This window comes from Pelophylax lessonae (assembly GCF_965119305.1).
Source record: "Pelophylax lessonae genome assembly, chromosome: 1".
Taxonomy (NCBI): Eukaryota; Metazoa; Chordata; class Amphibia; order Anura; family Ranidae; genus Pelophylax; species Pelophylax lessonae.
Genome location: NC_138768.1, coordinates 243,265,156 through 243,293,008, shown reverse-complemented (window position 1 = coordinate 243,293,008; position 27,853 = coordinate 243,265,156). Strand labels below are relative to the sequence as shown.

General features: G+C 42.4%; 1 protein-coding gene across 2 annotated transcripts in view; it reads right to left on the bottom strand.

Annotated features, from left to right (window-relative positions):
- GLT1D1 (glycosyltransferase 1 domain containing 1) overlaps positions 1–27,853 on the bottom strand; it is a 270,809-nt gene that overhangs the window by 126,886 nt on the left and 116,070 nt on the right. For both annotated transcript variants that reach the window (XM_082244140.1, XM_082244141.1), the window contains exon 7: positions 10,353–10,448. In XM_082244140.1, coding sequence (XP_082100266.1) covers positions 10,353–10,448 — 96 coding nt within the window. The remainder of the gene's footprint in view (positions 1–10,352; positions 10,449–27,853) is intronic.

Below are 27,853 nucleotides of genomic sequence, written 5' to 3'. Positions count from 1 at the left end.
AAGGAAGGACGGATCCGGACGAAATACCACTTTATCCCCGTGAACCAGCAGATAGGGAGAACGACAGGACAATGCCGCCAGTTCCGACACCCTGACCGCAGAAGTAATAGCCACCAGGAAGGCCACCTTCTGGGATAAGGTAAGCAGGGGAATCTCACGAATAAGGAGGTTTCTGGAGAACCTATATATCAGCACCTATCTTTCAACAGCCAAGCTGTCAAAGCCAGCGACTGTAAAGCAGGATGGAATATTGGCCCGTGAGACAGTAGATCCTCCTTGAGAAGAAGTCTCCAAGAGCGTCCTCAACTAGCCTGACCAGAACCGCATAGAAACCTCAGCGAGGCCAGTCCAGAGTCACAAGAAAGACGGGAATCCCTTCCGCCCCGATCCTGCAAAGAAGTCTTGGCAGCAACTTGAAAGGAGGAAAGGCATACATCAGCTGATACTGACCCCACGGGGCCACCAGCACGTCTGCAGCGTCCACCAGAGGGTCCCGGGAGCGGCCACAAACCTCTGCACTTTCCTGTCAATCCGAGACACCAACAGATCTGCATCTGGAGTATCCCCAACAAAGGCACAACTGCTGGAACACTTTCGGATGGATAGACCATTCCCCTGCATCCAAGGCCTGTCGATTTAGGTAATCCACCTGCCAATTTTCCACTCCTGGAATGTGAACAGCGGAGAGAGCTGGAACAAAGCGCTCCGCCCATCGAAGGATGCCTGCCAACTCCAAGGCAGCAAGGGCACTTTTGGTGCCCCCGTGGTGATTGACATAAGCCACGGCTGTGGCATTGTCTGATTAAATGCGCACTGGACAACCCTGCAGGTGCTCGGTCCAGTGGACTAGGCAAAGCCTGGTCGCTCTCAGCTCCAGAACATTGATCGGTAACCTGGACAGAGACCAGACTCCTTGAGCAGAAAATCTGCCGAGAACCCCTCCCCATCCGGACAGACTGGTATCCGTGGTGACAATTGTCCAATATAAAGGGAGGAAGGATTTCCCCTGCTTGAGCATCAGGGACCGAAGCCACCAAATCAGGGACCCCCTGGTCACCTGGCTCAGTTGGATCTGATTGTCCAGGGAAGTTGGATTCTTGTTCCATTTGAGAAGGATTTCCTTCTAGAGGATCCTTGTGTGGAATTGAGTGAAGGGGATCGCCTCGAAGGACGACACCATCAGTCCCAGAACTCTGATACTGGTCCGAAGGGACTACCATTTGCTGGACAGCAACAGCTTAACCAAGGTCTTGAGCTTTTAGAGTTTTTCCAGAGTAGGAAATACCCTGGCAAAAGACGAGTCCAACGTCAAGCCCAGATAGTCCAGTCTCATTGAAGGGACCAGGGACGACTTCTGAAGGTTCAGAATCCACCCGAACTCCTTTAGAGTTCTCATGGTGATCTCCAAATTTGTCACCAGCACGAGGGAGACTTCGCACGGAGAAGCAGATCGTCCAGGTAAACCAGGACCGATATCCCCCACTGTCGCAACATCGCCAGGACCGGAGCCAACACTTTTGTGAACAACCCGAGGAGCAGAGGCGAGACCAAAGGGTAACGCCACAAACTGATAGTGATCCTCTCTATGGCAAAACGGAGAAACTGTTGGTGACCTGCACATATTGGGATGTGAAGGTAGGCATCTTTGATGTCTATGGAGGCAAGGAAATCCCCCTGCTGCAGGGAAGCCACCACCGTGCGAACTGATTCCATCTAGAATTTTTGAACTCGCACAAAGCAATTTAGTGCCTTCAGGTCCAGGATTGGATGCACCTTTCCCTCTTTCCTGGGGACCGTAAACAGGTTTGAATAAAAATCCTGAAAACATTCCGCACACGGAACCGGAACTATTACTCCCTGTTGTACCAGGTCATGAACTGTCCCAAAGAGAGCCTGCAAGCGATCCGGGGACAGTCGCACATTGGAAGGGAAAAACCTCACTGGCGGGACGGATCGAAACTCAATCTTGTAACCGGACCGTTTGACCTCTTGAACCCATTTGTCCTGTATCCAGGAGAGCCACAGGTCCAGAAACTGGCAAAGACGTCCCCCCAGCCCAGATACGGGTGAGGGAGCACCTTCAGGCCGAAAGGGCCTTGTCCTCAGGTCTGAAGAAACTAGATTTGTGTTTGCCAGACCAGGGCCGCTTAGACCCACCCAAGGGAGTCTTGAAGGGCTTTGCCTTATCGACTGACCCTGAGGAAAGAAAAACTTTTTATGAGCTGAAAAAGAGGGACCCCGTCTGCAACGCGGATCTTTACCAGTTTTAGCCTGCGGGAGAGAGGTACTCTTAATCCCTGTGAGACCTTTGATAATGTCATTAAGGGTAGCCTCAAACAGGCGATCTCCTTGAAAAGGTAGATCAGTCAAGGACTTCTTTGAGGTCTAATCCACAGACCAGCACTTTAGCCAAAGTATACGCCGGAGGACCACTGCCGAAACCGACAGTCGGCCCAATATGGGAGCAGTATCCAGCACGGCATCACAAACAAATTGCAGCCCCTGCAACTTGTCCAACAAAGGCAGGAGGAAGATGTTTCCCTTCCAAGTCCCGGTGTAGTAACTTAGTCCATTCAGTCAATGTTTGCGAGACCAGGGCAACTGTAAACACCGGTCTAAGTGCAGACCCCGCCAGGGAGTACATTTTGCGGGCCACACACTCCACCTTTCTATCCGCTGGATCCTTAAAGGAAGGGGAATCCTCCACTGGGATCATGGTAGCTTTATTCAGTCTTGAGCCCGGAGGGTTCACCGTAGGTGGCACAGGGACTCCTCAAAGGGGTAGCGCCTAGCAATCCGCTTAGGCACCCCAAGGAAACGCTTAGGACGGTCCCATTCTTTTTTGAGCATGCTGTCAAAATACACGGGAAAGGGAAAAACATTTGACACTCTGAATGGCTTGTGAGTACCAAACGTAACCTGTGCCTCAGTCGAAGCTGTGTCCTTAATTTTTAGGGTCTCATGCACAGATACAACCAGTGCGTCCACCAGCGCCTTTTCATGCACGGCAGTGGAGGTAGAAATGTCCTCCTCACTATCAGAGACAGGGCGCTCTCTGTAGGCGGTCGGATGTAAACAAATCGCCTGTCCGTTTACACCTGACTGGCATCCGTTACTCTAGACCAGGGGTCTTCAAACTATGGCCCTCCAGTTGTTCAGGAACTACAATTCCAATCATGCCTAGTCATGTCTTTGAATGTTAGAGTTTTACAATGCCTCATGGGATGTGTAGTTCCACAACAGCTGGAGAGCCGTAATTTGAGGATCCCTGCTCTAGACGGATGGGGAAAAGATCCGCCATCCGTTGGTTTTTAGCGAATAGGATCGGATGTTGGCTGGTGTCAACCGACACATGTCGGTTGACACCCGCCGCTCCATAGAGGAGACTGAAGGTTCACCTAAAAAACGGACAGGCGGATCCAATTGGTCCGCTAATGGGAAAGTAGCCTTACAGTTTAACTTGCTGCATCCCTGTAATCTCAAAAATAGGGTGTTCTGTAGACAATGTCTCTTAATGCCATTAACATCAGAAAGTGGTGCAGGAAAGGCCAGTTCTGTGCGTTGTTACTGCCCCCTGTTCGAACATGCTGCCCTTACTATCTGTATGTGAGTGCCAATGCATTGTTAACAGCACCGGAGGCATCAAATCACATGGTGTGGCCCAGTGTGTTTTTAAAAGTAGTACTTTTTGCACAGTCCAGTGCATTTCGCAGCCCATTCATATTAAGGGGCTGTCAAAACGCACTGCATGGGAAAGCACGGGAATCCATGTGTGAACTGGTCAACGCAAGACTGTCTGCTCCAGCGTCTGGATTGCAAAGAACGTTTCCACTCCCAGGGCTAGCCTGTGCACTTTGTACTTTTCCTTGTATGGGTTATTCCAAACAAATTTACACAGAAAAATCTGTTTTTTCTTGTAGCAAAGTATCAACATTAGGCCCCTTTCATATCTGGTGATTTGGGATCGCAGGCAAAATAATGGTCATTCTGCCTTCCATCCCAAAACGCATGGCAATAGCAGCACAACATGCTGTGTGCTGTTTGGGTGCCATTATCATTTAATGGCAACAGCAAACACAATGCGATTCAGTGCGATTTAGGGGCATTGTTGCCTATGGAACAATGCATACAACTTTATAAAGATTAGTAATACAGTGATGAATATAGAACCATTGAAGAAGATAAACAATTTTATGCATGTATATGCATAAGCACATTTACGCATGTGTGTGTTTGTCTGAGTATGGATTTATCTTGTTCCCAAGCATGTTTTAACCAATACAGTTCTGGAAGGTTTACCCCCTTCATGACCAAGCCATTATTTGCAATATGGCACTACGTTACTTTAATGGATGATTGCGCAGTTGTGCGACGCTGTACCCAAATAAAATTTATGTCTTTTTTTCCCCCACAAATGGAGCTTTTTTTGGTGGTGTTTGATCACCTCTGGGATTTTTATGTTTTGTGCTCTAAACAAAAAAAAGATTGACAATTTTGAAAAAAAAGAAATGTTTTTACATTTTGCTATAAAACATACCCCCCCAAAAATTTAAGAAATAACAATTCTTCATCAATTTAGCCCAATATGTATTCTGCAACAATTTTTTTGGGTAAAAAATAAATCTCAATAGGCGTATATTCATTGGTTTGCGCAAAAGTTATAGCGCCTACAAACTATGGGATATTTTGATTTATTTCTTATTTTCACTAGTAATGGCAACGATCAGCAACTTCTAGCGGGACTGGGATAATGTTGTGGGCAAATCGGACATCTAATTGCCACTTTTTGGGGACCAGTGACACTAATACAGTGATCAGTGTTAACTTCTTCTGTCCTGGAAGGTTTACCCCCCTTCATGACCAGGCCATTTTTTGCAATATGGCACTACGTTACTTTACCTGACAATTACGCGGTTGTGCAACACTGTACCTAAATAAAATTAATATCCTTTTTTCCCACAAATAGAGTTTTCTTTTGGTGCCATTTGATCACCTCTGCATTTTTTTTTTTTTTTGCGCTATAAGCAAAAAAAAAAAGAACGACAATTTTGAAAAAAAAAAAAATATATATATTTTTTACTTTATGCTATAAAACATACCCCCCCCCCCAAAAAAAAAAAAGAAAAAAGAAATAAATTTCATCATCAATTTAGGCCAATATGTATTCTGCTACATGTTTTTGGTAAAAAAAAATCCCAATAAGTGTATATTAATTTTGCTTGAGCAAAAAATACAATGTCTACAAACTTTGGGATATATTTATGGAATTTTAATTTTTTACTAGTAATGGTGGCGATCAGCGATTTTTAGTGGGACTGTGACATTGCAGCAGACAAATCTGACACTAAGTGATACTTTTTGGGGACCAGTGACACAAACACAGTGATCAGTGTTGAAAAAACGCACTGTCACTGTACTAATGACACTGGCAGGGAAGGGGTTAATATCAGGGGCGATCAAATGGTTAAAATGTGCTCCTGGGGAGTGCTTTCTAACTGTGTGGATGATGCTTTGACGGGGTGAGGACAGAGATCCGTGTTCCTGCTTAGCAGGAACACAAGATCTACATCTTTCCCTCTCACAGAACAGTGGTCTGCCTTGGTTACATAGGCAGACCGCCGTTCTGCCTCTCCTGAGAACGATTGCCGGGTGCCAGCGAACATCGGGTCCGCCGGACCCGCTTATTGGCTCCTGTTGTGTCCAATCACAGTGGGAGCGGGTCACCAGAGGCGCTCGCCCCAGACCCAGTGCACAAAATCAAGTACAGTAATGTGATTTCATGCAGAAGGGCCGCCCCATGCAGAATTACGTGTCTGGAAGGTCCTAAATAATATGCACAGTCACTGTACTAATGAAACTAACTGGGACGGTGTTAACATCAGGGGCAATTAAAGGATTAAATGTGTTCCTAGGTGAGTGCTTACTAACTGTGGAGGAGGTGCGTTGAATGGAGGAAGGTAAAGATCAGTGTTCCTGCTTAGCAGAAACACATGATCAGTAAATTCCCCTCACAGAACAGCGGTCTGTCTTGTTTACATAGGCAGACTGGGTTCTGCCTGTGTCTTGTAAGATCCGCGGGCCCCAGCAGACATTAAGTCCGCCGGACCCGCTGACTGGATCCCGCTGTTTCCAATCACAGCAGGAGTATGTTGCCAGTGGGCAATCCCCCCCCCTGCACCAAAAGATTTGGACCAGTGCACAAAGCAAGGTCCATAAAGAGATGAGTGAGTTTTGGATGTAGGAATTTGACTGGCCTGCACAGAGTCCTGACCTTAACCTGACAGAACACCTTTGGGATGGATTAAAGCAGACACTGCGAGCCACACCTTCTCATCCAAAATCAGTGCCTTACCTCACAAATGCGCTTCTGGAAAAATGGTCAAACTCAATATCGAACCTTACTAAGACTGGGATGCCATTAAAAGTTCATGTGCATGTAAGGCAGGCGTCCCAATACTTTTGACAATATAGTGTATGTGTATAGGCAAGGTCTCTACTGATCATTTTACTCAAGATTCTCCTGTTAACAAGATCCTCAGTATAAACATCAGTAAATGATTACATCTGTGTGCGAGAGGCCTAAAGGTAATTGCTGGTTGGGGTCCCTCAAATGGTATGCTTGTTTATTCTTCTTATTTGTTATAATCTACCCAACTATATAATTGAATCACAAACAAAAGTCATTATTGTGCTTAATTTATCCAGAATAGGTCTGCATTCAAAAGCAGGTATCCTCAACTATGTACTTTTTTCAAGTCAATGATTAAGTAGTTAAACAAGGATAAGGATTATAATCCTAAAGCCTAAATCTTAAAAATCTAAGTCAACGATAGCAGCTCCCATATTTCTATTCTTCAGAGGAAAGGTTGTTCAGGGCCATGATAAAAATTACTCAAAAATGACCTTACCCCTGGCAAGTGCTCGCAGACTACTGCACCCTTGGCTCTATATTATGCATGGAGAACCACCAACCTGTCTGAAATTGACTGGTTACTAGAATGGCCATAGCAAGGCTGTGTGCCTTATATATCCAAAGAATACGTTAACACTAGATGCACCTTGCAAAATTGTCAGTTCTCCGTGCAAGTTACAGCCATAAGCAAGTTAAAGCAGTTTTAAGTATTTTTTTTTTTTTGTTTAACTAAAATAAAAACAGATGTTTTATTCATGATCCACGCCAAATTAAATGCAGTCCTGAATAGAATGGATTACTATGCCAAACTGTGGCTACAGTGGGAACAACACTTTCTCCCTACTCACTCTGATTAAACCCATTGTTCCCATTAACTAATTGGGCCCTCACCCAATACTGCAATTTGGCCTGTCCGCAGAGCCAGATGGTGGACAGGACTCTGGGTTTGGTTCTTCCCCTCCTCTTCTCCCCCCTTGCGTTCCCTCTCTCTTCAACCCCCATTTATTTTCTAGTCTTCATTTCTCCGCTTTATCCACTCCTATAAAACCTTAGTACGGTTACTAAATGACATGACACCACCGCAAGTCTATGTTGCTCCTAATGCTCAATATGTTTACCAATGACTTCTCTGAATCCTGGATCTATGTTCTTCCTACAAACTATAAATAGGGATATTTAAAGCCCTGGGTATTTGTTTAGTTCCAGAGTTATTGTGGTTATATTCAATTATTCTGACCCTAATGGTACATTCATATGTTGTACCTGTTGCTATGGTTGTTATTAGTCAATTTATTCTGTATACAATTTCCATGCACAACCTTGTGCGTTTCCTGGTGTAGACTCATGTCATACCTGTTATGTTTCTACTCTAGAGTGTTCTGTTCTATTTTGTTTCCTTATAAACACTCTGAACATGGACATATTATACTTACCTGCTCTATGCAAGGTCATTGCACAGAGCGGCCCTGGACCTACTCTTCTGGGGTCACCCACCAGCGCTCTTTTCTCCACCACCGCAGGAAGCCCCACATAAACAGAGTGGCTCTGATCCCTCCCAGGCTTTGACTGACAGCCATAGGGGACATTTAAAAATGCCAAAAAAAAAAAATATATATATATATATATATATATATATATATATGCACATAACAGTATGGGGAGGGTCTTTTTATGTGACTTTGAGGACAACATTCACATCCATGATGCATAGAGTACAGTAATCATACTAGTGAGAGTACTGACGATGATTGGGTTGATTTTAGTCATTGAATTTGCAGTCGGCAATTCAGCCAAATTTTAGGATTCATCAGCTCTCACCTGGACAAAGCTGGACCCAACACCAACTGAAATATAAACATTCAGACATAGTAAAACTAAAAACAAATCCTAAAACATGGACAATAATGCGATGCTGCAATGTTTTCGATGATGTAAATCCATACAGGCAAATAATATGGAATTGGATACCATCCTTAGCAACTGAACATTTTTACAGTTATTACAGTTATTCTAACCAATTACATGCATATAAATATAGCTGTGGTGGTGACAAAACAAAAAAATTTATAACGCTACAAGTAATAAGTACATATGAAGTACACTTTTCAGACTGCAGATAGACAGATACAACTAATGTAGGAGGATTTGTTTTATCTCTGTGTATCACCTGAGCATAGTCCCTTGACTGGGTATATGTAAAAGCCTGTTCACACTTGAGCGTTTTTCACCTCGAAGCTCGACGCTCTGAAATGCTCAACAAGCAAAATCCCATTCGTTTCAAAGGCCCCTGTTCAAATTTGAGCGTTTTGTTGCCTGTAGCAAAACAGGTGTCAAAAAGGTACATGAGCTATACTTCAGAGTGTTTTTGTCCCCACAAACCTAAGTTCAAACGGCTTAAAAAATCCGACATGAGCGTTTTTTCAAGCGTTTTGCTGCTCAGACAGCAGCTCTTCGCCTCTTTTTGAGCAGCACTCCACACCTTTTAGTTGAAAAACGCCTAAAAAAAACATCTATAATGTGACATTACTCACTGTCACTGGGAATGAAAGACAGTCAATATGCTAATATCATCATCAGCTCAACCACCTGTCTTCCAGACATCGTTGAATATGCTGATGTACTCACCTGTTATCTACAATAAGTTTTGTATTTACACCTATTGTTTGTGTATTGAATTGCAGGAGCTCGAGGGCGGCCGTCTGCTACTTAAATGACTCAGGTTGATTGAATCACTGTCATCTATTAGTTGCTAAGTGGAAATATACTGTTTGTGTTGGCTGTTCTTTAGATATGTTTATTCCATTTCTGTATACAATTTCATATGCATAGGATAATGTAGTCAAGTAACCCCTGACCTGTGTGTAGTCATTTGATCAGGAGGGGGATGTGCTCATGTGTATATAAATTGAGCGTGAAATTGTTCAATAAAGGAGAAGGTTCCAAAACTTGTACAAGCTAAGTTGTTGGCTAGCTTTGTATGAGGGCGGCTAGGATTTGATATCTATGTTCATGACTGCAAGGAAGCCGTATACTGACGGAAGACCACAAGTACAATGTGGGTTGAGGTTCTGTTATATATAATATTTGCAAATCTGCACAAAAAAATTCAGAAAAATTCAAAAAAGCCTGAAAAAAAAAAACACTTAAAAAAAAGCCTGAAAAGGCAACGCTTAGTATGACTGTAGCCCTAGGGTTTACAACCACTTTACGTTAGGCCTTAGTAATGGGAATATTCTAGCTTATCAATTACTGTTTCATCAACCTCATCTAGTTTTTTATGACTACAATGGATCTTATGTGAGCACTTGCATTAGGAGGTTTGTACAATTATATCTAAGATGAACAGATTGTACATCCACAAAGTAACATGTGTGGCCAGCTTAAGAACTCTTCAAGCTCTATACTGTGGCAGACAAATTCTTATTTTTACTGACAGTCATCTTCAGCTATCTCATAAAAAAAATGACACTCATGAGTTTAATATGACAAATGAACACCTCTTCTCTGCTCTCCAACTGTTCCTAATTTCCTAGGTTTTGTCTATGGGAATTACGGTCCCTGACAATATGTGCTGTCTAATGTTTGAGGGCTTCATAATGAGAATAGCACCAGTCATTCATAGCAAAAACTATGTTTTTAGCCTGTGACAGGTGAGTACTAAAATGGAACAATACAGGTTTTAATAATAAGCCATGTGGAGCAATTCATTTCACTGCATTTGAAAATGATTTAAAAAAATTGCAATAAAAAAATAAGTACAGCTTTGCTATTTAAACTGAAAACAAATAAAGCCTTTTAAGTGAAATTCAAAACCTATATTCTTAAATCTTAGAATATTTTTATGTCTAATAATAATAGAGTGTGGTTCCTAATACTTAATGTGTCTTAACTGCTTACATGTCCTCTCCTTAAAACAGGCTGTGTACAGAATGGAGCTTACCTGCAAACGTATCAACCAGATAGAGGGGGTCTTTAACTCTGCGGAGGCCACATATCAAGAGGAAAATATGCAAATTGTCTGAAATCTGTTGAATTCCTGCAGAACAAAAGGATTTATTTTAGTGCCAAGGCAGTGAATTGTATAAACAGATTTCAATTTTGGTTATAAGCTTCTATAATGAGTTCTGGCTTGCAGCGGAAAAACAGATTAACAGAATGAGTTCAGGTGGCTAAAAAAAAGTTCAAGGCAATCTTGTCCAACTTAGCCTAGTTCATATGGCAAATGCCAGATAAATACTACTAAAGGGTTGCAAAATGCTATATATTCTTTTTATATGGGTAGTTGATTTTTTTCAGGACTGGCCTGGAATTCATGTTCATGCTTATGAACACAGGATGCCAGAAAGAACCACCCCGGGTGCTGGCTTAAAACCGTAGAAAGCAAAAGCAGCCCATGAACTGTTGGCTAGGGGGTTCGGCTGCAGTCCAATGCCTACAGACAGAGGAGCATTCACCTGAGTAGTCCCGATTTGGCCACTGCATTCTACTGGCCCCATACATGAGGAGCATCTCCAAATTCTAATGAGTTCAGCCAGACTGGGCAATGATCATCTCAGGTGTATAGGTACCTTTAAATGAGAGTGTATCCAAAAGGAATGCAACAGAAATTGGTTTTCATGCATACAACAGAAAAGTGTAGAACTAAAGTGACATACACTCACTGGCCACTTTATTAGGTACAGTACCGGGTTAGACCCCCTTTTGCCTTTAGAACTGCCTTAATTCTTAATGGCATAGATTCAAAAAGGTGTTGGAAACATATCTCAGAGATCTTGGTCCATATTGACACGATAGCATCAAGCAGTTGTTGCAAAATTGTCAGCTGCTCATCCCTGATGCAAATTTCCTCTTCCACTACATCCGAAAAGGTGGACTTGGATTGAGATCTGGTGACTCTGGAGGCCATTGGATTACAGTGACCTCATTGTCATGTTCAAGAAACCAGTTTAAGATGATTTCAGCTTTGTGACATGGTGCATTATCCTGCTGGAAGGAGCCACTAGAAGATGGGTACACTGTAGTCATAAAGGGATGGACATGGTAAGCAACAATACTCAGGTAGGCCGTGGTGTTTAAATGACACTCAATTGGAACTAAGGGGCCCAAAGAGTGCCGAAAAAATATCCCCCACATCATTAAACCACAGCCGTTGATACAAGGTAGGGTGGATCCATGCTTTCATGTCGTTTACTCCAAATTCTGACCCTACCATCTGAATGTTGCAGCTGAAATCAAGACTCATTAGACCAGGCAATGTTTTTTCTAATCTTCCATTGTCCAATTCTGATTAGTCTGTGTGAACTGTTTCCTGTTCTCAGCTGATAGGAGTGGCACCAGGTGTGGTCTTCATCTGCTTCAATGTTCTATGCGTTGTGCATTCAGAGATGGTATTCTGCATACATTGGTTGTAACAAGTGGTTATTTGAGTTACTGTTGGCCTTTTTATCATCTCAAACCAGTCTGGCCATTCTCCCCTAACATCAACAAGGCATTTTGGTCCACACAACTGCCGCCCACTGGATATTTTCCATTTTCTGGACCATTCTCTTTAAACCCTAGAGATGGTTATGAGTGAAAATCCCAGTAGATCAGCAGTTTTTGAATTTTATGAGACCAGTCTGTTGGACACCAAAAACCATGCCATGTTCAAAGTCACTTAAATCCCCATTCTTCACCATTCTGATGCTCGGTTTGAATTTCAGCAAGTTGTTTTCACCATGTCTACATGCATTAAGTTGCTGCCATGTCATTGGCTGATTAGCAATTTGTGTTACCAAGCAATTGAACAGGTGTACCTAATAAAGTGGCCGGTGAGTGTATATAAAAAAAATATCAAGCTTCATTAAATCAAGCTACATTACAGCGTCTGTCTTTCCAGCTAATGGCCCATATACACGTCCAGAAAAACGTACGAAAAATACTGCTTTCAAAGCAATTGTGCGATAATCTGATCGTTAGTACACTGCCTTCGGGAGGCGATCATGACCGTTCATCCGATGGGACATGCACGAAAATTTTATGTACGATTTTTGTTTAGTCAGTACAGTTGTCCTTCAAAAATACAATACAAATACAGTACAATACATTACATCACTTTCAAATTTTTATTCTGTCATATGAGAATTTTCGTGACTTTAGTAGACTCTCCAATTTTGATATGAGACCAGCATGCAAAAAGAAACCGCATGAGCATTCGTCCGGTGATCTTATCGTGTGTACCAGGCATTAAGCTCAACTGCGTGCTTTTAATGTGCCCCCCCCCCCCCCCAACAGCTGTACTGTAAAAGAGCCCAAGTCTTGAGTTAAACCACTTATCACTGCCTGGGGTGCATACAATATTTATCTTTTGTTCATATATGTAAAAATGTCATCCCAAAAAGGAAAAAAGAAACTCTTGCTGTAACTATTTAAAGTGGAGCTATACTTACCTTTTCTCCATGTCCTGGAGCTCCCTGCTGGTCACTGACATCTGCACTCCAGCGGCTTTTGGGTATCGATCCCCAGTCATTTTAATTGGAGAAGGCAAGATGACGTCACTCCTGCACACGTGTAGGAGTGGAGTCATCTTGGCATTGCCGAAATTCTACACTGAGCTGCATGTGTGGGCAGACTGAAAGCAAGTATGGAACCGCATCGGAGGGGGTTGAACAGGAGCCGATTTTCCTCCCAGCCTCTGCCCCCTGTCATTCTCTTAGCATGGCCTGGCATACCGCAGGAGTTGTAGATATAGAAAAAAGGTCGGCTGCACACCACCAGAGGCTTTAGTGAAGTTAAATCCTTTATTGTATAAGCCAAACACGAACAGGATACATACCATACAGGTAGACGCGTTTCTACTGTAGTGTTGATTGTAGTGAACAAACATGTTGACACGTGTGAAACGCGTCTACCAGTATCGTATGTATCCTGTTTGTGCTTGGCTTATACAATAAAGGATTTCACTTCACAAAAGCCTCTGGTGGTGTGCAGCCGACCTTTCTTCTTTAAGGAGAAGGAACGGAATATAGGCCCTGTGTAGGATCTTCAATTGCGTTTCTCTCCATGTCTCATTGGGAGTTAAACGTAGAACGCTGCGGTATCCCAGATAGAGTTTGGGCACAATGTCCTCTGTCGGAAAGGCTCTAGCCCAGTGGGCCGTCGTGTTGCCAGCATGACGGAAAGAGACAAGTCGTTGAAAGGGTTTATAAATTGCTGATATGCTGTAATTCCCGTCAGTCAGTAGAGGATCGAGTAAGGGGTCGAGGAATCTCTGGAGCGTGTATTGACGCGAGTCCCGGAGGAAACTGCGACATTGCATTAGATGAAAAACATGGGAGCCTGGAAGATCGTGTCCATCTAGAACTTCGCGTATTGTGCGTGGTTGACCAGTTGTGGGGTCACAGAGATCCGAAAAGTAATTTAGCCCCTTCTGTTGCCATAGATCAGTAAACTGAGATTGTAATCCCGGGAGAAAAGCAGGATGTCCTTTCATAGGCAGGAATTTGGAGATAAAAAGGGGAAGTCCCAGGCGTTTCCTGGCTTCTCTCCATGCAATCACCGTGTCTCTCAATAATATATTATGTTGTAGCCTGGGAGGCATAGTTTTCCATTTAGTGTGAAGAAGCGCTGCCAAGGAGTAAGGAGCAGACATTTGTGTCTCCAAGTCGTTATTCGAGTAGTGGGAGGAGTTGGAAATCCAGTCTAATGCTATCCTAAGGAGGCAAGACAAGTTATACATCCTAATATCAGGAAGATTTGCGCCCCCTTCGCTCCTGGGAAGACATAGCTTATCACGGGAGATGCGTGGTCGCCTGCCCTTCCATATAAACCGGGAAATGGCACTATTAATTTGATTTGTATCGGAATGTTTAATCAGTAGCGGAACAGTTTGTAGTGGGTACAACAACCGGGCAAATCTTCCCAAGAGCGAAAGAGGTAGATCCATCCAACTATCTAGTTGCTTATATAGCTTTTGAAAGAGAGGGGGGTAGTTCAAGGTATAGATGGAGGAAGGAAGTTTACCTATCTTGATCCCCAAATATGTGATGTGTGACGTGGCCAATGTAAAAGGGGAGGAGGAAGCCCAAGGTGGTTTCGATGTGGAGCCCAGGGAGAGAATTTTGCTTTTTGAATAATTGATTCTAAGACCCGAACATAGTTTAAATCTATCAAACGTAGTAATAATGGTATGCATGTCCTTAGCGGGGTTGCGGGTGAAAATTAGGACGTCATCCGCAAAAAGGGAGATGCAGAGTTCTCGTGGTCCAACCAAAATCCCGTGTAAAGGAGCAACCTCTAAGAGGTATCTGGAAAGGGGTTCTAGTGCTAGGTTGAAAAGCAGCGGGGACAAGGGACAACCTTGCCTAGTGCCCTTGAACAGTCTAAATTCATCGGTGAGTAACGACCTTTCTTCTATATCTACGATTACACGGGGGCGAGCCGGGGCCAGCACCCACGCTGGAAAGTTTTTGGTTTACTCATCTGAGCAGTGTACACATCCACCTATGTCATATAGCAGAAGTCAGCAAAGAACTAGATGAGGTAGGGGCGAGGCGGAACAGAGTGCTAGCTGGCAAATTTAACTTTTCCTATTAATAAGCTGGTGATTGGTTGCTTGGACCTCCTAGCAACCAATCACCAGCTTGTTTATAGGAAAACTTAACTTTGGCAGCACCTGTTCCCCTGTCCAGTGCTGTGCTCCATTGTAAATCTCTCTGCATCCTAAATCAGAGAAAGTGTCCTTTAGCAGTTTGAATTTTTTACAATGCTATATTTAATACAGCATTAAAATATTTACTTAACAAGGCAGTAATGATGTGTACAGTGCCAATAGTAGCCAAACATTTTATCCTTATTTTATTTATCACAGTCAGATTAATGAAATATGCTTTATGTTAGTATTGTTAAAGTTTTTGTTGTTAATATTTATTTTTGTAACTTAAAGGGATTGTAAAGGCAGAAGGTTTTTTACCTTAATGCATTCTATGCATTCAAATAAAAAACCTGTGTGCAGCAGCCCCCTAATACTTCCGTGAGCCCCATCTCGGTCCAGCGATGTGCATGAGTGCCCTGGCCTCCTGATTGGCTGAAACACAGCAGCAGCGCCATTGGCTCCTGCTGCAGCTGTCAATCAAAGTTAGTTAGCCAATCAGGAGAGAGGGGGGGGGGCAGGGCCAAACCACGGCTTTGTCTGAATGGACACACAGAACTAGACCTTGGCTCAGATCCCGCCACAGAAAGCTGCTTGCTGTGGGGGCACACGACAGGAGGGAACCGAAGAGGGACTTGAGAAGAGGAGCATCCGGGATGCTCTGTGCAAAACCAGGTAATTATAACATGATTGTTATTTTTAAAGAAAAAAATTAGACCTTACAATCACTTTAATTCTACATAAAACTTTCAAGTGTCATTTCATGAGATAATTTACGGGGGCATGTTTAGGGGTGAAATTAAAAGCAGGGCAGGGTTGGGTGGGGCAACTGGTAGGAAGAAACTCTTAAGGCCTGGCTAGTAGCTCAGGACTTGAAATTGTGAGCCCCGATATAATGGTTCTCAATGTACAGGGAAGACAAAGATGATACATTATGTTTGGATATAAATTTGGATATTCCTTCACAAAAAAAGCTAATGGGGTTTAAAGTACAGCTGGAGTTTTAAAGAACAGCTGTGCTTTTAGTAAAATTCAAATGACTGGAAAGCGTAAAAAAAGAAAGGTAGCAAAACAAAGTATAAAAGCAAAGCACAGCTGAAGGGGAGAGAAGAAAACGGAGGTAATGTAGGGGGAACGAATAGTGAAGAGCAGCTAATTGAATGAATAAAAGCAAAAAGTGAAGTAAGTGATAAAAGTGAGAAAGAGCAGCAAAGCGGATAAAAGAGCAAATGGAGAGAGTTACTGTATAGAACAGAAGATAAAGCAAGATACTACAATACAGTAAGAGCATGAGTGAATGAAAAGGAGGAATAGACTGAAATGAACCATTATAGGAATAGAAGAGAGCAAGAAAGGTTTTATTCTTTGAGAGATTCTTAATGTATATGTTTTGAGTTAGTGAACAGCTCTGCTTCAAGCCTATAGCAATTCCCCAGACATCATGTTTTATCACACTTCAGATACAGTAAGAGTAATAAAAAAAAATACATTTCTTTCACATTTTGGGCTTTCAGATGATGGTAGCTGAAAACGACATTTATAAAGCAGTTAATATGACATTCACCCAATCTCTGCAGGTGGATATTTTAAGCGTTTGTATTTTAAATTACTAAGAATGATTAACCACATGTAAATGTTTTGTAAATGTTACATTCACTGCGTTATAAATATGTCCCCACATTACCAATGGTAAGGAACCTATTCATAAAGATGAGCAGTGCTAGACTACACCATTTCTAGGATTGTTTTTATAAAGTTCCTATCTGAACATCCACACTTTTAGTAAGTTCATTCATTTATTTTCAATGGAATCCTCAGGCACTAATACATTAACAGACAATGCTCCCCCAATGCATTGAGCCACAACATATATGCCGTGCTTTGAAATAATTAGACATGACGAATTTTGTCTGTGTTGTGGTACATTGCAAAATGAATAGGCTTCCTTAACCACTTGCCGACCGCTGCAAGTACATATACTGCAGCGGTCAGCCCCTCCTGGGCAAAGTGACGTACCGGTACGTCACTCGCCCACAAACCAATAGGGGGCGAGCGCACACCGCCGGAGGCACACTCCAGCCCCCGCTCGTTCCCTGACATCCCCGTGCGAGTGACCAACGGCTCCGATGTCCGCCGGTCACTCGCGATCTCCCGCTGGAGAGGGAGAAAGGCAGGCGGTAATGTAAACAAAGCCGCCTGTCATTCTCCCTGGTGTAACAGCAGAGACTATATGATCCTGCTATGTAGGATCGTATGTCTCTGTGGTTACATCAAAAGCCACGCCCTTTGACAGTTAGAAGCACGCCCCTAGGGACACACATAACCCCTGGATCTCTAATAAAGTTAACCCCTTCCCTGCCAGTGTATTTTTTACAGTAACAGTGCATATTTATAGCACTGATTACTGTAGTAATGTCACTGGTACCCCCAAAAGTGTCAAAAATGTCAGTCAGGGGTCCGATCCGTCCGCCGCAATGTCGCAGTCCTGCAAAAAAAAAAAAGTCACAGATCGCCGCCATTATTAGTTAAAAAAAAAACAATAAAAATGACATAAATCTTTCCCTTAGTTAGTAAATGCAATAACTTTTGCGCAAACCAATCAAAATCCGCTTACTGAGATTTTTTTTTACCAAAAATATGTAGCAAAAAACAAATTGGCCTAAAATGTTAAAAAATTTAGATTTTTACATTTTTTGGGGGGGAATTTCATATAAAAAATTTTGAAAAATATTGTTATTTTTTCAAAATTGTCGCTCTTTTTTTGTTTATAGCACAAAAAATAAAAATCGCACAGGTAATCAAATACCACCAAAAGAAAGCTCTGTTTGTGGGGAAAAAAAAGGACATCGATTTCATTTGGGTACAGCATTGCACGACCGCGCAATTGTCCGTTAAAGTCACGCAATGCCGAATCACAAAATAGGCCCTGGTCTTTGAGCAGCCTAATCCTCCGGGGCTTAAGTGGTTAATGAAACACAAGTTAATGCTGTATCGCAATGCAATGCAATTCATAAATGGACCCTTAGAGGGTTACATTATATTTTCCTAAACGTCAAAAGGTACAAATCTCCATTCACGCAAAGTTTAGAGACAAAACGTTAAAATAATCTATCTCCACCTTACAGTGAGCATGTCTTCTTCCAAAATAGGGCAAAACTACAGGTTTACTCTCCTCCCCAGTAGAACATAGCCACCCAACCTATGTTTCCTTGCTGCTTCATCCAGCAAAAATATTGTAGTACTCTGTATCTCTGGGTATTGTGGAGCATGTGACTCTTTCCCCTTTCTCCAATGTGTCAACTTTGCTTGGTGATTTGTCCAGTGCTATCACAACTTGAGGCTTCCTCTTTGGCCGAGCGATGGGGAGGAATGTGGTGGCTTCTTTTTGCACAGTGAAAGTAACAGTTTCACTTTTAAATGAATAGAAGACCTATTTTATGCTGTAACTAATTGGTGTCAGCCTCCTGCCCTCTAGAAATGTTGGTGTTTTTCATGTCAATTATTGCATGTTTGGTAGGGCACACTTACCTTCTAGAAAAGCTGCAAGAAGTTCATGTTTTGCAGCCAAGGACTTGGCTGCCATCCAAGAACTCCTTGACTTTGGGAACATTCACCTGGGGTACAGAGGCCTATACAGTGTGTGTTTATGCTATTTGGTCACAATGACTTAAGTTTATGTCCCCACTATTGGAGAAGGCTAACTTGTATCTCAAGTACTGCTGTTTATACATACCCTATTTATCGGCATATAACACGCACCTCAATTTTAAGAGGGAAGTTCCAGGAAAAAAATCCTAAATTTTAAATGAAGAACTTTGAAGCAAAATAAGGGTAGCGCAGAACTTTTTTTTTTTTAATCAAATGCAGCCTCACCAGTGCCCATAAATGCAGCCTCACCAGTGCAATGCCCCTAAATGCAGCCTCGCCAGTGCCCATGAATGCAGCCTCACCAGTGCCTATAAATGCCGCCTTGCCAGTGCTGTGCCCATGGATGCAGCCTCGCCAGTGCCGTGCCCATGGATGCAGCCTCGCCAGTGCCGTGCCCATGGATGCAGCCTCGCCAGTGCCGTGCCCATGGATGCAGCCTCGCCAGTGCCGAGCCCATGAATGCAGCCTCGCCAGTGCCCATGAATGCAGCCTCGCCAGTGAAGTACCCAACGGATGCAGCCTTGCCAGTGCCATGCCCATGGATGAAGCCTCGCCAGTGCCGTGGCCATGGATGAAGCCTCGCCAGTGCCGTGCCCATAGATGAAGCCTCGCCAGTGCCGTGCCCATGAATGCAGCCTCGCCAGTGCCCATGAATGCAGCCTCACCAGTGCCTATAAATGCCGCCTTGCCAGTGCTGTGCCCATGGATGCAGCCTCGCCAGTGCCGTGCCCATGGATGCAGCCTCGCCAGTGCCGTGCCCATGGATGCAGCCTCGCCAGTGCCGTGCCCATGGATGCAGCCTCGCCAGTGCCGAGCCCATGAATGCAGCCTCGCCAGTGCCCATGAATGCAGCCTCGCCAGTGAAGTACCCAACGGATGCAGCCTTGCCAGTGCCATGCCCATGGATGAAGCCTCGCCAGTGCCATGGCCATGGATGAAGCCTCGCCAGTGCCGTGCCCATAGATGAAGCCTCGCCAGTGCCGTGCCCATGAATGCAGCCTCGCCAGTGCCGTGCCCATGAATGCAGCCTCGCCAGTGCTGTGCTCATGAATGCAGTCTCACCAGTGCAGTGCTCAAGAATGCAGCCTCACCAGTGTAGTGCCCATGAATGCAGCCTCGCCAGTGTCCATAAATGCAGCCTCACCAGTGCCCATCAGTGTGGGGAGATTACAAAGAGCGGGAATATCCCGCTTGCCCGTCTGTCTCTGTCATCTGAAGTCCCGCCTCTTGGACCGGCTACTATGAGAGATGTAACAACTCCCAGCATTGGACCAGTGTGCAGTCTATCATAGGAGGCGGGACTTTGTATGACAGCGACCGCCGAGTAAGCGGCAGTAATCCAGTGCTGCTCGCCCTCCCTTCCCCTCAGTCCGGCCCTGGGTGCCCCCCCTCTACCTCTGGGTGTGGCACACCCGCCCAGGATCAGCCATGCCTGGCACCCTCCCCTTATTGGCTTCATTTTTTTAAATATCGGTGTATAACATGCACACATTTTGCACTCCATTTTCAGGAGGAAAAAGCACATGTTATACTTCGATAAATATGGAAAATTATCCTTTTTTTTGTTTTGATGGTCATCTATAGTTGATCCAATTTAGCAATTATAACTCTCCACCAATATGTTTGTTTGCTCTAAGGAGTTGTTTTAGGTTTCTTTTTTTTTTTTTATTTGTGACGTCCTGCGTGACGTGTTTTGTATGTATTTTTCAAGATTAAAAACTTACTTTATTAAATAAAAGCTGATTAAAGTGTGTGTTTATGCGACCCGCAGTGATAAATGTGCCATGCAGTCACTGGCAGCAGCCTGTACATCCAAGTGTTTGCATCCCTACAGACTCTAGTTAAACTAGATTTTAGTGCCGGTTCACACTAGTGCGGTTTGCGAGATCGCATGTAACTGCTCCTTCATTACATGCAATCTCATGTGCGGATGCAAGTTCAGCCATACACTTTGTATGGCTGAATTCGCACTGTATCCGCACCAAACACACACATGAGGCATTTTTTGAGCCGCATCAGGTTCGGATCGCACAGTGGTTCACACTTGTGCGATCTGATTCTGTGCGAACTGTCAGATCGCACTGCAATATGCGATCAAACTGGGGGTGTCGTTAACATTTAATTGACACCCCCTGCGTATCGCATATGGCAGTGTGAACTGCCAGATGTGCGGATGCGATGCGGGAACACGCTGCATATTTGCAGCGTTCCCGCATCGCAGAAGTGTGAACCGGCACTGAAAGTGCATCTAGAATTCAACTTTTTTTTGTTGTTTTGGATACAATGGGGAAAGGTCAGTATGCCCTGTCAAATTTTGGGGCTATCTGGGGCTCCATTAGAGAGGTTTCTGGTCTGGGGGAAACTCTGCACAAGGTAAGCAGACCACAATAAAAAAGCTAACAGAGATTCTAGCATTTCCCTACCTAAAGCCAAACTCAAGGAAACTTATAAATCATCCCCTTAAGTGGTGTTGCTCCTGCACTGTGAGGGGTAAATGCTTGTTTAAGTCTGTGGGAATTCTTTCCTTACTCAATCCCCCACATTTCTAGACTAGTCTCTGCAGTGTCCTGATGTCATCAAGATTAACCACTTACCAACCGCCGGCCGTCATTATACGTCGGTCCTTTAACGCTAAATACCTGCTGCCATAACCCAGTATTTGTTTAAACGGCGGGCGGGCGGCTTTCAGATAAGGGTGGTCCCAGCGGCGGATTCACTGCCCTCACGCTGCAGCGGAAGAGGTGCCCCCCCTCCCACCGCGTCCCGCCGTTTTCCTGGCTTACCGAACTCGCCGGCAGCGGGGAAAACTATCCGGTCCCGGGTCCTCACAGACAGGAAGTCGAGTGAGGGCAAGATTGCCCCCACTCGACTCTATGGTCTTGGAGGACAGGAGCGACGTCAAACGTCATTGTCTAGCAACCGGTTTTAAGGGCCGATTTTTTTTTATAAGCAATTTCAGCAAATGCATACGCAAGTCCCGCCCACATTTGTAAACGGTGTTCAAACCACACATGTGAGTTATCACCGCAATCGTTAGACCAAGAGCAATAATTTGAGCCCTAGACCTCCTCTGTAACTCTAAGCTGGTAACCTGTGAACATTTTTAAAATGTCGCCTATGGGGATTTTTAAGTACCAATGTTTGTCGCCATTCCGCGAGCGTGCGCAATTTTGAAGCATGACATGTTGGGTATTTACTTGGGATAACATTATCTTTCACATTATGGAATAAAAATTGGGCTAACTTTACTGTTTTCTTATTTTTCAACTCAAAAAAGTGAAATTTTTCAGAAAAAAATTGCGTTTGGAACACCGCTGCGCAAATACGGTGTGATAAAAAATAATGCAACTATCTCCATTTTATTCTCTAGGGTCTCTGCTAAAAATATATATATAATGTTTTGGGGTTCTAAATAGTTTTTTAGCAAAAAAAAAAAATGATTATAGCTTGCAAACACCATGTGTCAAAAATAGGCCCGGTCTTAAAGCGGTTACCCACTTGAACTCTGGAATGTTTTACCCCCTTCATGACCAGATTATTTTTGCTATTTAGCACTGTGCTATTTTAACTGACAATTGCGAGGTCATGCAACGCTGTCATCAAAATGTATATGAGTTTTTTTCCCACAAATGGAGCCTTCTTTTGGCAGTTTTTGATCAGATAGGAAATGTAAAAAAAAAAAAACAATAAATCTTTATTTTCTGCTATAAAACTTATCCAATACTTTTTTTAAAAAAAAATCTGATTTCTTCATAAATTTTGCCCAAAACGTATTCTGCTACATCTTTGATGGAAAAAAAAAATCCCAATAAGTGTATATAGATTGGTTTGCATTAAATTTAGAATGTCCACAAACTATGATATATATTCAAAAATTTCTTAGAATTTATTGGAAGAAATAAGTATGGTATCTCCTTCTCAGAAAATATAGGAAATCAATCGATCCAATTTTTAGACCTTGAAATTTTTAAATCTGAAGGAAAACTTTTTACACGTACATATTTTAAGGACGTTGATAGGAATGGTTACATCCCAACAGGGAGCTGCCATCATCCAAAGTGGCTGAGCTCTGTCCCCAAGAGCCAGCTACTTAGAGTAAGACGGAATTGTGACCGAATAGAAGACTACGACCAAAAAGCCAATATGCTAATAAGAAGATTTGAAGAGAAAGGCTACAATTCCAAGGATCTTATCAACACCAAAGAAAATATCAGGAAGATGGATAGGAAAGAGTTACTGAAGGACTAATCAAAAGATTCCAACAATACCGACAATTACAGTTTGGCTTTTATGACAGGTTTTACAAGGCAATTCAAACAAGTTGAACATATAATAAAAAAACACTGGCCATTACTTTTAAAAGACGATATTCTAAAAAACATTCTACCTCAGAGACCTAAATTTATTTATACCAAACCAAGCACTTTAACCACTTAAGCCCCGGAGGATTTGGCTGCTAAACGACCAGGGGGTATTTTGCGATTCGGCACTGCGTGACTTTAACGGACAATTGCGCGGTCGTGCGACGATGTACCTAAACTAATTTGCCGTCCTTTTTTTCCCACAAACAGAGCTTTCTTTTGGCGGTATTTGATCACCTGTGCGATTTTTGATCACGCGCTATAAACAAAAAAAGAGCGTAAATTTTGCAAAAATAGCAATATTTTTCCCTTTTTTTTATATGAAATTCCCCCCCAAAAAAATGTAAAAATCAAAATTTTTTAACATTTTCGGCCAATTTGTTTTATGCTACCTATGTTTGGTAAAAAAAAAAAAATCGCAAAAAGCGTATTTTGATTGGTTTGCGCAAAAGTTATTGCGTTTACTAACAAAGGGAAAGATTTTTGTCATTTTTGTTTTTTTTTTTTTTTAACGCGTAATCTGCGATTTTTTTTGCGGTACTGCGACATTGCGGCGGACAGATCGGACCCTTGACTGACATTTTTGACACTTTTGGGGTTACCAGTGACATTTCTACAGTAATCAGTGCTATATATATACACTGTTACTGTAAAAATACACTGGTAGTGAAGGGGTTAACTTTATTTGAGAGGGAGGGGCTGTGTGTGTCCCTAGGGGCGTGATTCTAACTGTGATTGGCTGTGGCTTCAACTGTATGCAGAGTGATCAACGGATCTACATAGTAGATCCATATGATCATCTCTCATACAGAGGGGAGAATGACAGGCAGCTTGTTTACACAAGCTGCCTGCCTTTCTCCCTCTCCCCCGCCGATCGCAGAGTGGCCGGCGGACATCGGGTCCGCCGGTCACACGCGCGGGGGGGTCCGTGACCACGCGGGAGCGGGAGCGCGCCTCCGGCGGCACGCGCTCGCTCCCTAGACCCTCACAAGCTAGTGACGTAGCCCTACGTCACTTTGCCTGTGAGGGGCCGACCGCCGACGTAGATAGTCGTGCAGCGGTCGGCAAGTGGTTAAGACTAAAATTGGCACATAACGTGGTAAACCCCCGTGTAAAAACATGTACCTTTTTAGACCAAGTTGGTTATTTCAGCTGTGGGAGATGTGCAATATGTAAGACCTCAAGGCATAGGAAGCGAAAAACTTCTGACTTTAGATCATTTGCCTATGGGAAACAGTTTACCATAGACAAATTTATCACATGTTCATCTACCCATGTGACATATTTATTGTCATGCCCTTGTGGGCTGCAATACGTGGATAGAACAACGAGGGAACTCAGAGTCAGATTACGTGAACACGTGACCAATATAAAAAAGGGATTTCGCCACCACAGCGTATCCAACCATTTTAGATTGGTCCACAATAGGGACCCTAGAGGGTTGGCTTTTTGTGCCATTGATAGGGTTGAACCACATTGGCGAAGAGGCAATTTAAAGAGAGCAATCTCTAAAAATGAAACACAGTGGATCCATCGCCTCGGTACTTTACAGCCCCGGGGCCTCAATATAGAACTGGATCTAAATTGTTTTTTGTCCAATTGGTGACCTTTTTCTGGTTTTGTATAATAATTTTTTCTTTTCCTTTTTCCCTTTTCTTGTAATCTGAATATTAATATAGAAACATAGATTATTTTGTATTTATTTTATTTTTAATCTTTATTTTATTTTCGTTTTTTTATTTTATTTTTTATTTTTATTTTTTTACTTTATATTTTTTTACTTTTTTTGTTTCAATTATTATTTTTTTACTTATTTTTATTTTTTATTTTTTTATTTTCATTTTCTATTTTTATTTTAATTTTATTTTTATTATTTTATTTTTTATTTTATTTTTTTTTAATTTTAATTTTATTTTTTATTTTTATATTTTATTTTATATTTTATTTTAATTTATTTTTATTTTTATATTTATTTTTATTACTTATTTCTATTTTTATTTTTATTTTTTCAAAAAATAGTATATTCAGAGGATATAACAATTTTTTACAAATAGTGCATTCGGAGGAATTGTTATACAATATTTGTACGTTTTAATGCGAATTGTTCATGTAGAAGATGAATTGCCATATGAAATACATTATGGATTAGAGATATGAAATACATTATGGATTAGAGAATCCTAGTTTTTATTATACGTGTTAATAATTTTCCATTGCTATTGAACTACAAAGCAATTTTAAAAGTATAATATATTTTAAATATTACATTTTTAGTTATTAAATGTTAAGATTTTATGGAATCGGTAACAGGAAATGAGGTGGTGGCGTTAATCATTACACTGATTGTTTTATTGATTTGAAGACAAAAATAAAATGTTTAGCTATATATTTTCGTTTAAAAGAAACCATTGGGGACATAGTTGCCAATTGAGTCCTGTAGGGACACGCTCGGGATAACATTGGCAGGAAGTTAATAGTCAGACTGTTCCACCCCCTTTCCGGCCGATTGGTTGCGAGCGGAGCGAGATAAGTATAAATACGAGCCGCCTCACCGGAAGTGATGTCTTTGATAACGCCCACAAGGTGGGTGAAACGCGTTGACGCACTGCCGGGCAGCGGTACGCTACAGCGTCATTTCCTGAGAACCACAGTAGACCGCACGCCGGCAGCGGACACGGAGGCGAAGGGTTATGCTGTTTTATGCTGACTAATGCCTATTTACACATTACCTTTGTGAGTACCATTTTTTAACCTTGATTATATTAATAAATACCTTACGGGCTTCACGATGTTTGGCTTCTTCCCTTTCTTCTAATTTACTTCATTGGGGAGAGAGTGGAGAGGAGCTAATAAGGAGCCATAAGTAAGAGATTGCAGTCATCCATCCATCCGGGCAAGGGAGATCTTATGTATCTGTGAGGCTGCATTTACCCTTTCAACCGGAATACCATATTTGCTTAAGGCTCATTCATATCCTAAATTTGGTGAGTGCATTCCCATAGGGGGATTTTTCTTGAAGAGCACTTGGGCACTTTTTTTTTTGGATTTTGAGCACCTTTCTGGCACCACAACTTCTTGGGAAGAATATTTGTTTGGACTGCACCTTAAATACATCTTGCACTTTATATATGATTATATTTTGGACACTGGATCATATTTATTGTCGCACTTTATGAACTTATATTTATTGATTTTGTATGCACTTAATTTTTAGAAGAATCTTAATCATTTTTTCACAGTATACAGATTTCTTAATTATGTAGCACTTATTTATATATTTTACCTGCTAGCGCTGCCTATGTGTTTTTCAATATTCTAAAATTTGTATTTGTTTATTTTTTTATACTAGTAATGGAGGTGATCAGCGCCTTGTAATGGTATTGTGAAAGCGTGATAGTCAATCTGACATGGACTCTGGGGGGAACTGACTAACTGCCACTGACATTAATACAGTGATCAGTGATAATACTACACACTGTCACTGTACTAATGACACTGGCTCAGAAGGGTTTAACATCTAGGGCAATAAGGGGGTTAAATATGTGCCTAACTGTATAAATGTGTACAAGTGTGCTGCTTTTCCTAAAAGATCTTAGTTTTTCATCACGAAACAGAGAGATCGTTCCCTCAGTACAGAGCTCTGGTCTGTGATTATACACAGCTGAACAGCAGGTCCCAGGTGTGAATCATTGGCTGGGACCTGCTGACAGAATCACTCTGTGTAACATCACAGCGGGTGCCGATGGGGGGGGGGGCACGTGCGTGCACACTAAACCCAGAAGCAGGCAGCGATGTACATTGCTTTGCCTGTATGGGCCACCCGTCCGCAATACACAGGCACCCAAACGAAATACACGTCCTTTTTTTCCCACAAACAGAGCTTTCTTTTGGTGGTATTTGATCACCTGTGCGATTTTTACTTTTTGCGCTATAAACAAAAAAAGAGCGTAAATTTTGAAAAAATAACAATATTTTTCACATTTTTTTTATATGAAATTCCCCCCCAAAATGTAAAAATCAAAATTTTTTTACATTTTTGGCCAATTTTCTGCTACCTATGTTTGGTAACAAAAATCACAATAAGCGTATTTTGATTGGTTTGCGCAAAAGTTATTGCGTTTACTAACTAAGGGAAAGATTTCTGTCATTTTTGGTGTTTGGAGTAATGGTGGCGATCTGCGATTTTATTTTGCGGGACTGCGACATTGTGGCTCAGCCAATCAGGAGGGCGAGTCCTGGATGGTCTAGGGCAGTGATGGAGAACCTTGGCACCCCAGAAGTTTTGGAACTACATTTCCCATGATGCTCATGCACATCTGGAGTGCCAAGGTTTGCCATCGCTAGCCTAGGGACTCATAGACATCGCTGGATAGAGATGGAGCTCAAGTAAGTATTAGGGGGTGCTTGGGCGGCTGCTACACACAGAAGGCTTTTTATCTTCTGCCTTTACAACTCCTTTAAAGTGCTTCTCTTCTCCACTAGATTAAACAAGCAGTTAACCCTTGCAGTGCAGGCGAAGGTCCACTGCTAGGGATATTTTTCAAATTTCCTGGAGAAAATGTCAGGAAAAAAGGTTGTCTCCAGGACAGTGAGCAATGTGGTGGGCACAAATTATTCCTAGTTTTTTGGCATAAAAGATCAGCTATTTTGCAAATAGGCAGCAAATTCAGTTTCAGAAAATGAGAAAACAAAGTGCTGGTTAAAGTTAGAGCTTTGTGATTAGAATCCACATAAATTGTGCAGTTTAGAATCCATTTGCTTTGCCAATGTTTATTTAGCTGCTTAATATGGAGTTGCTCTTTT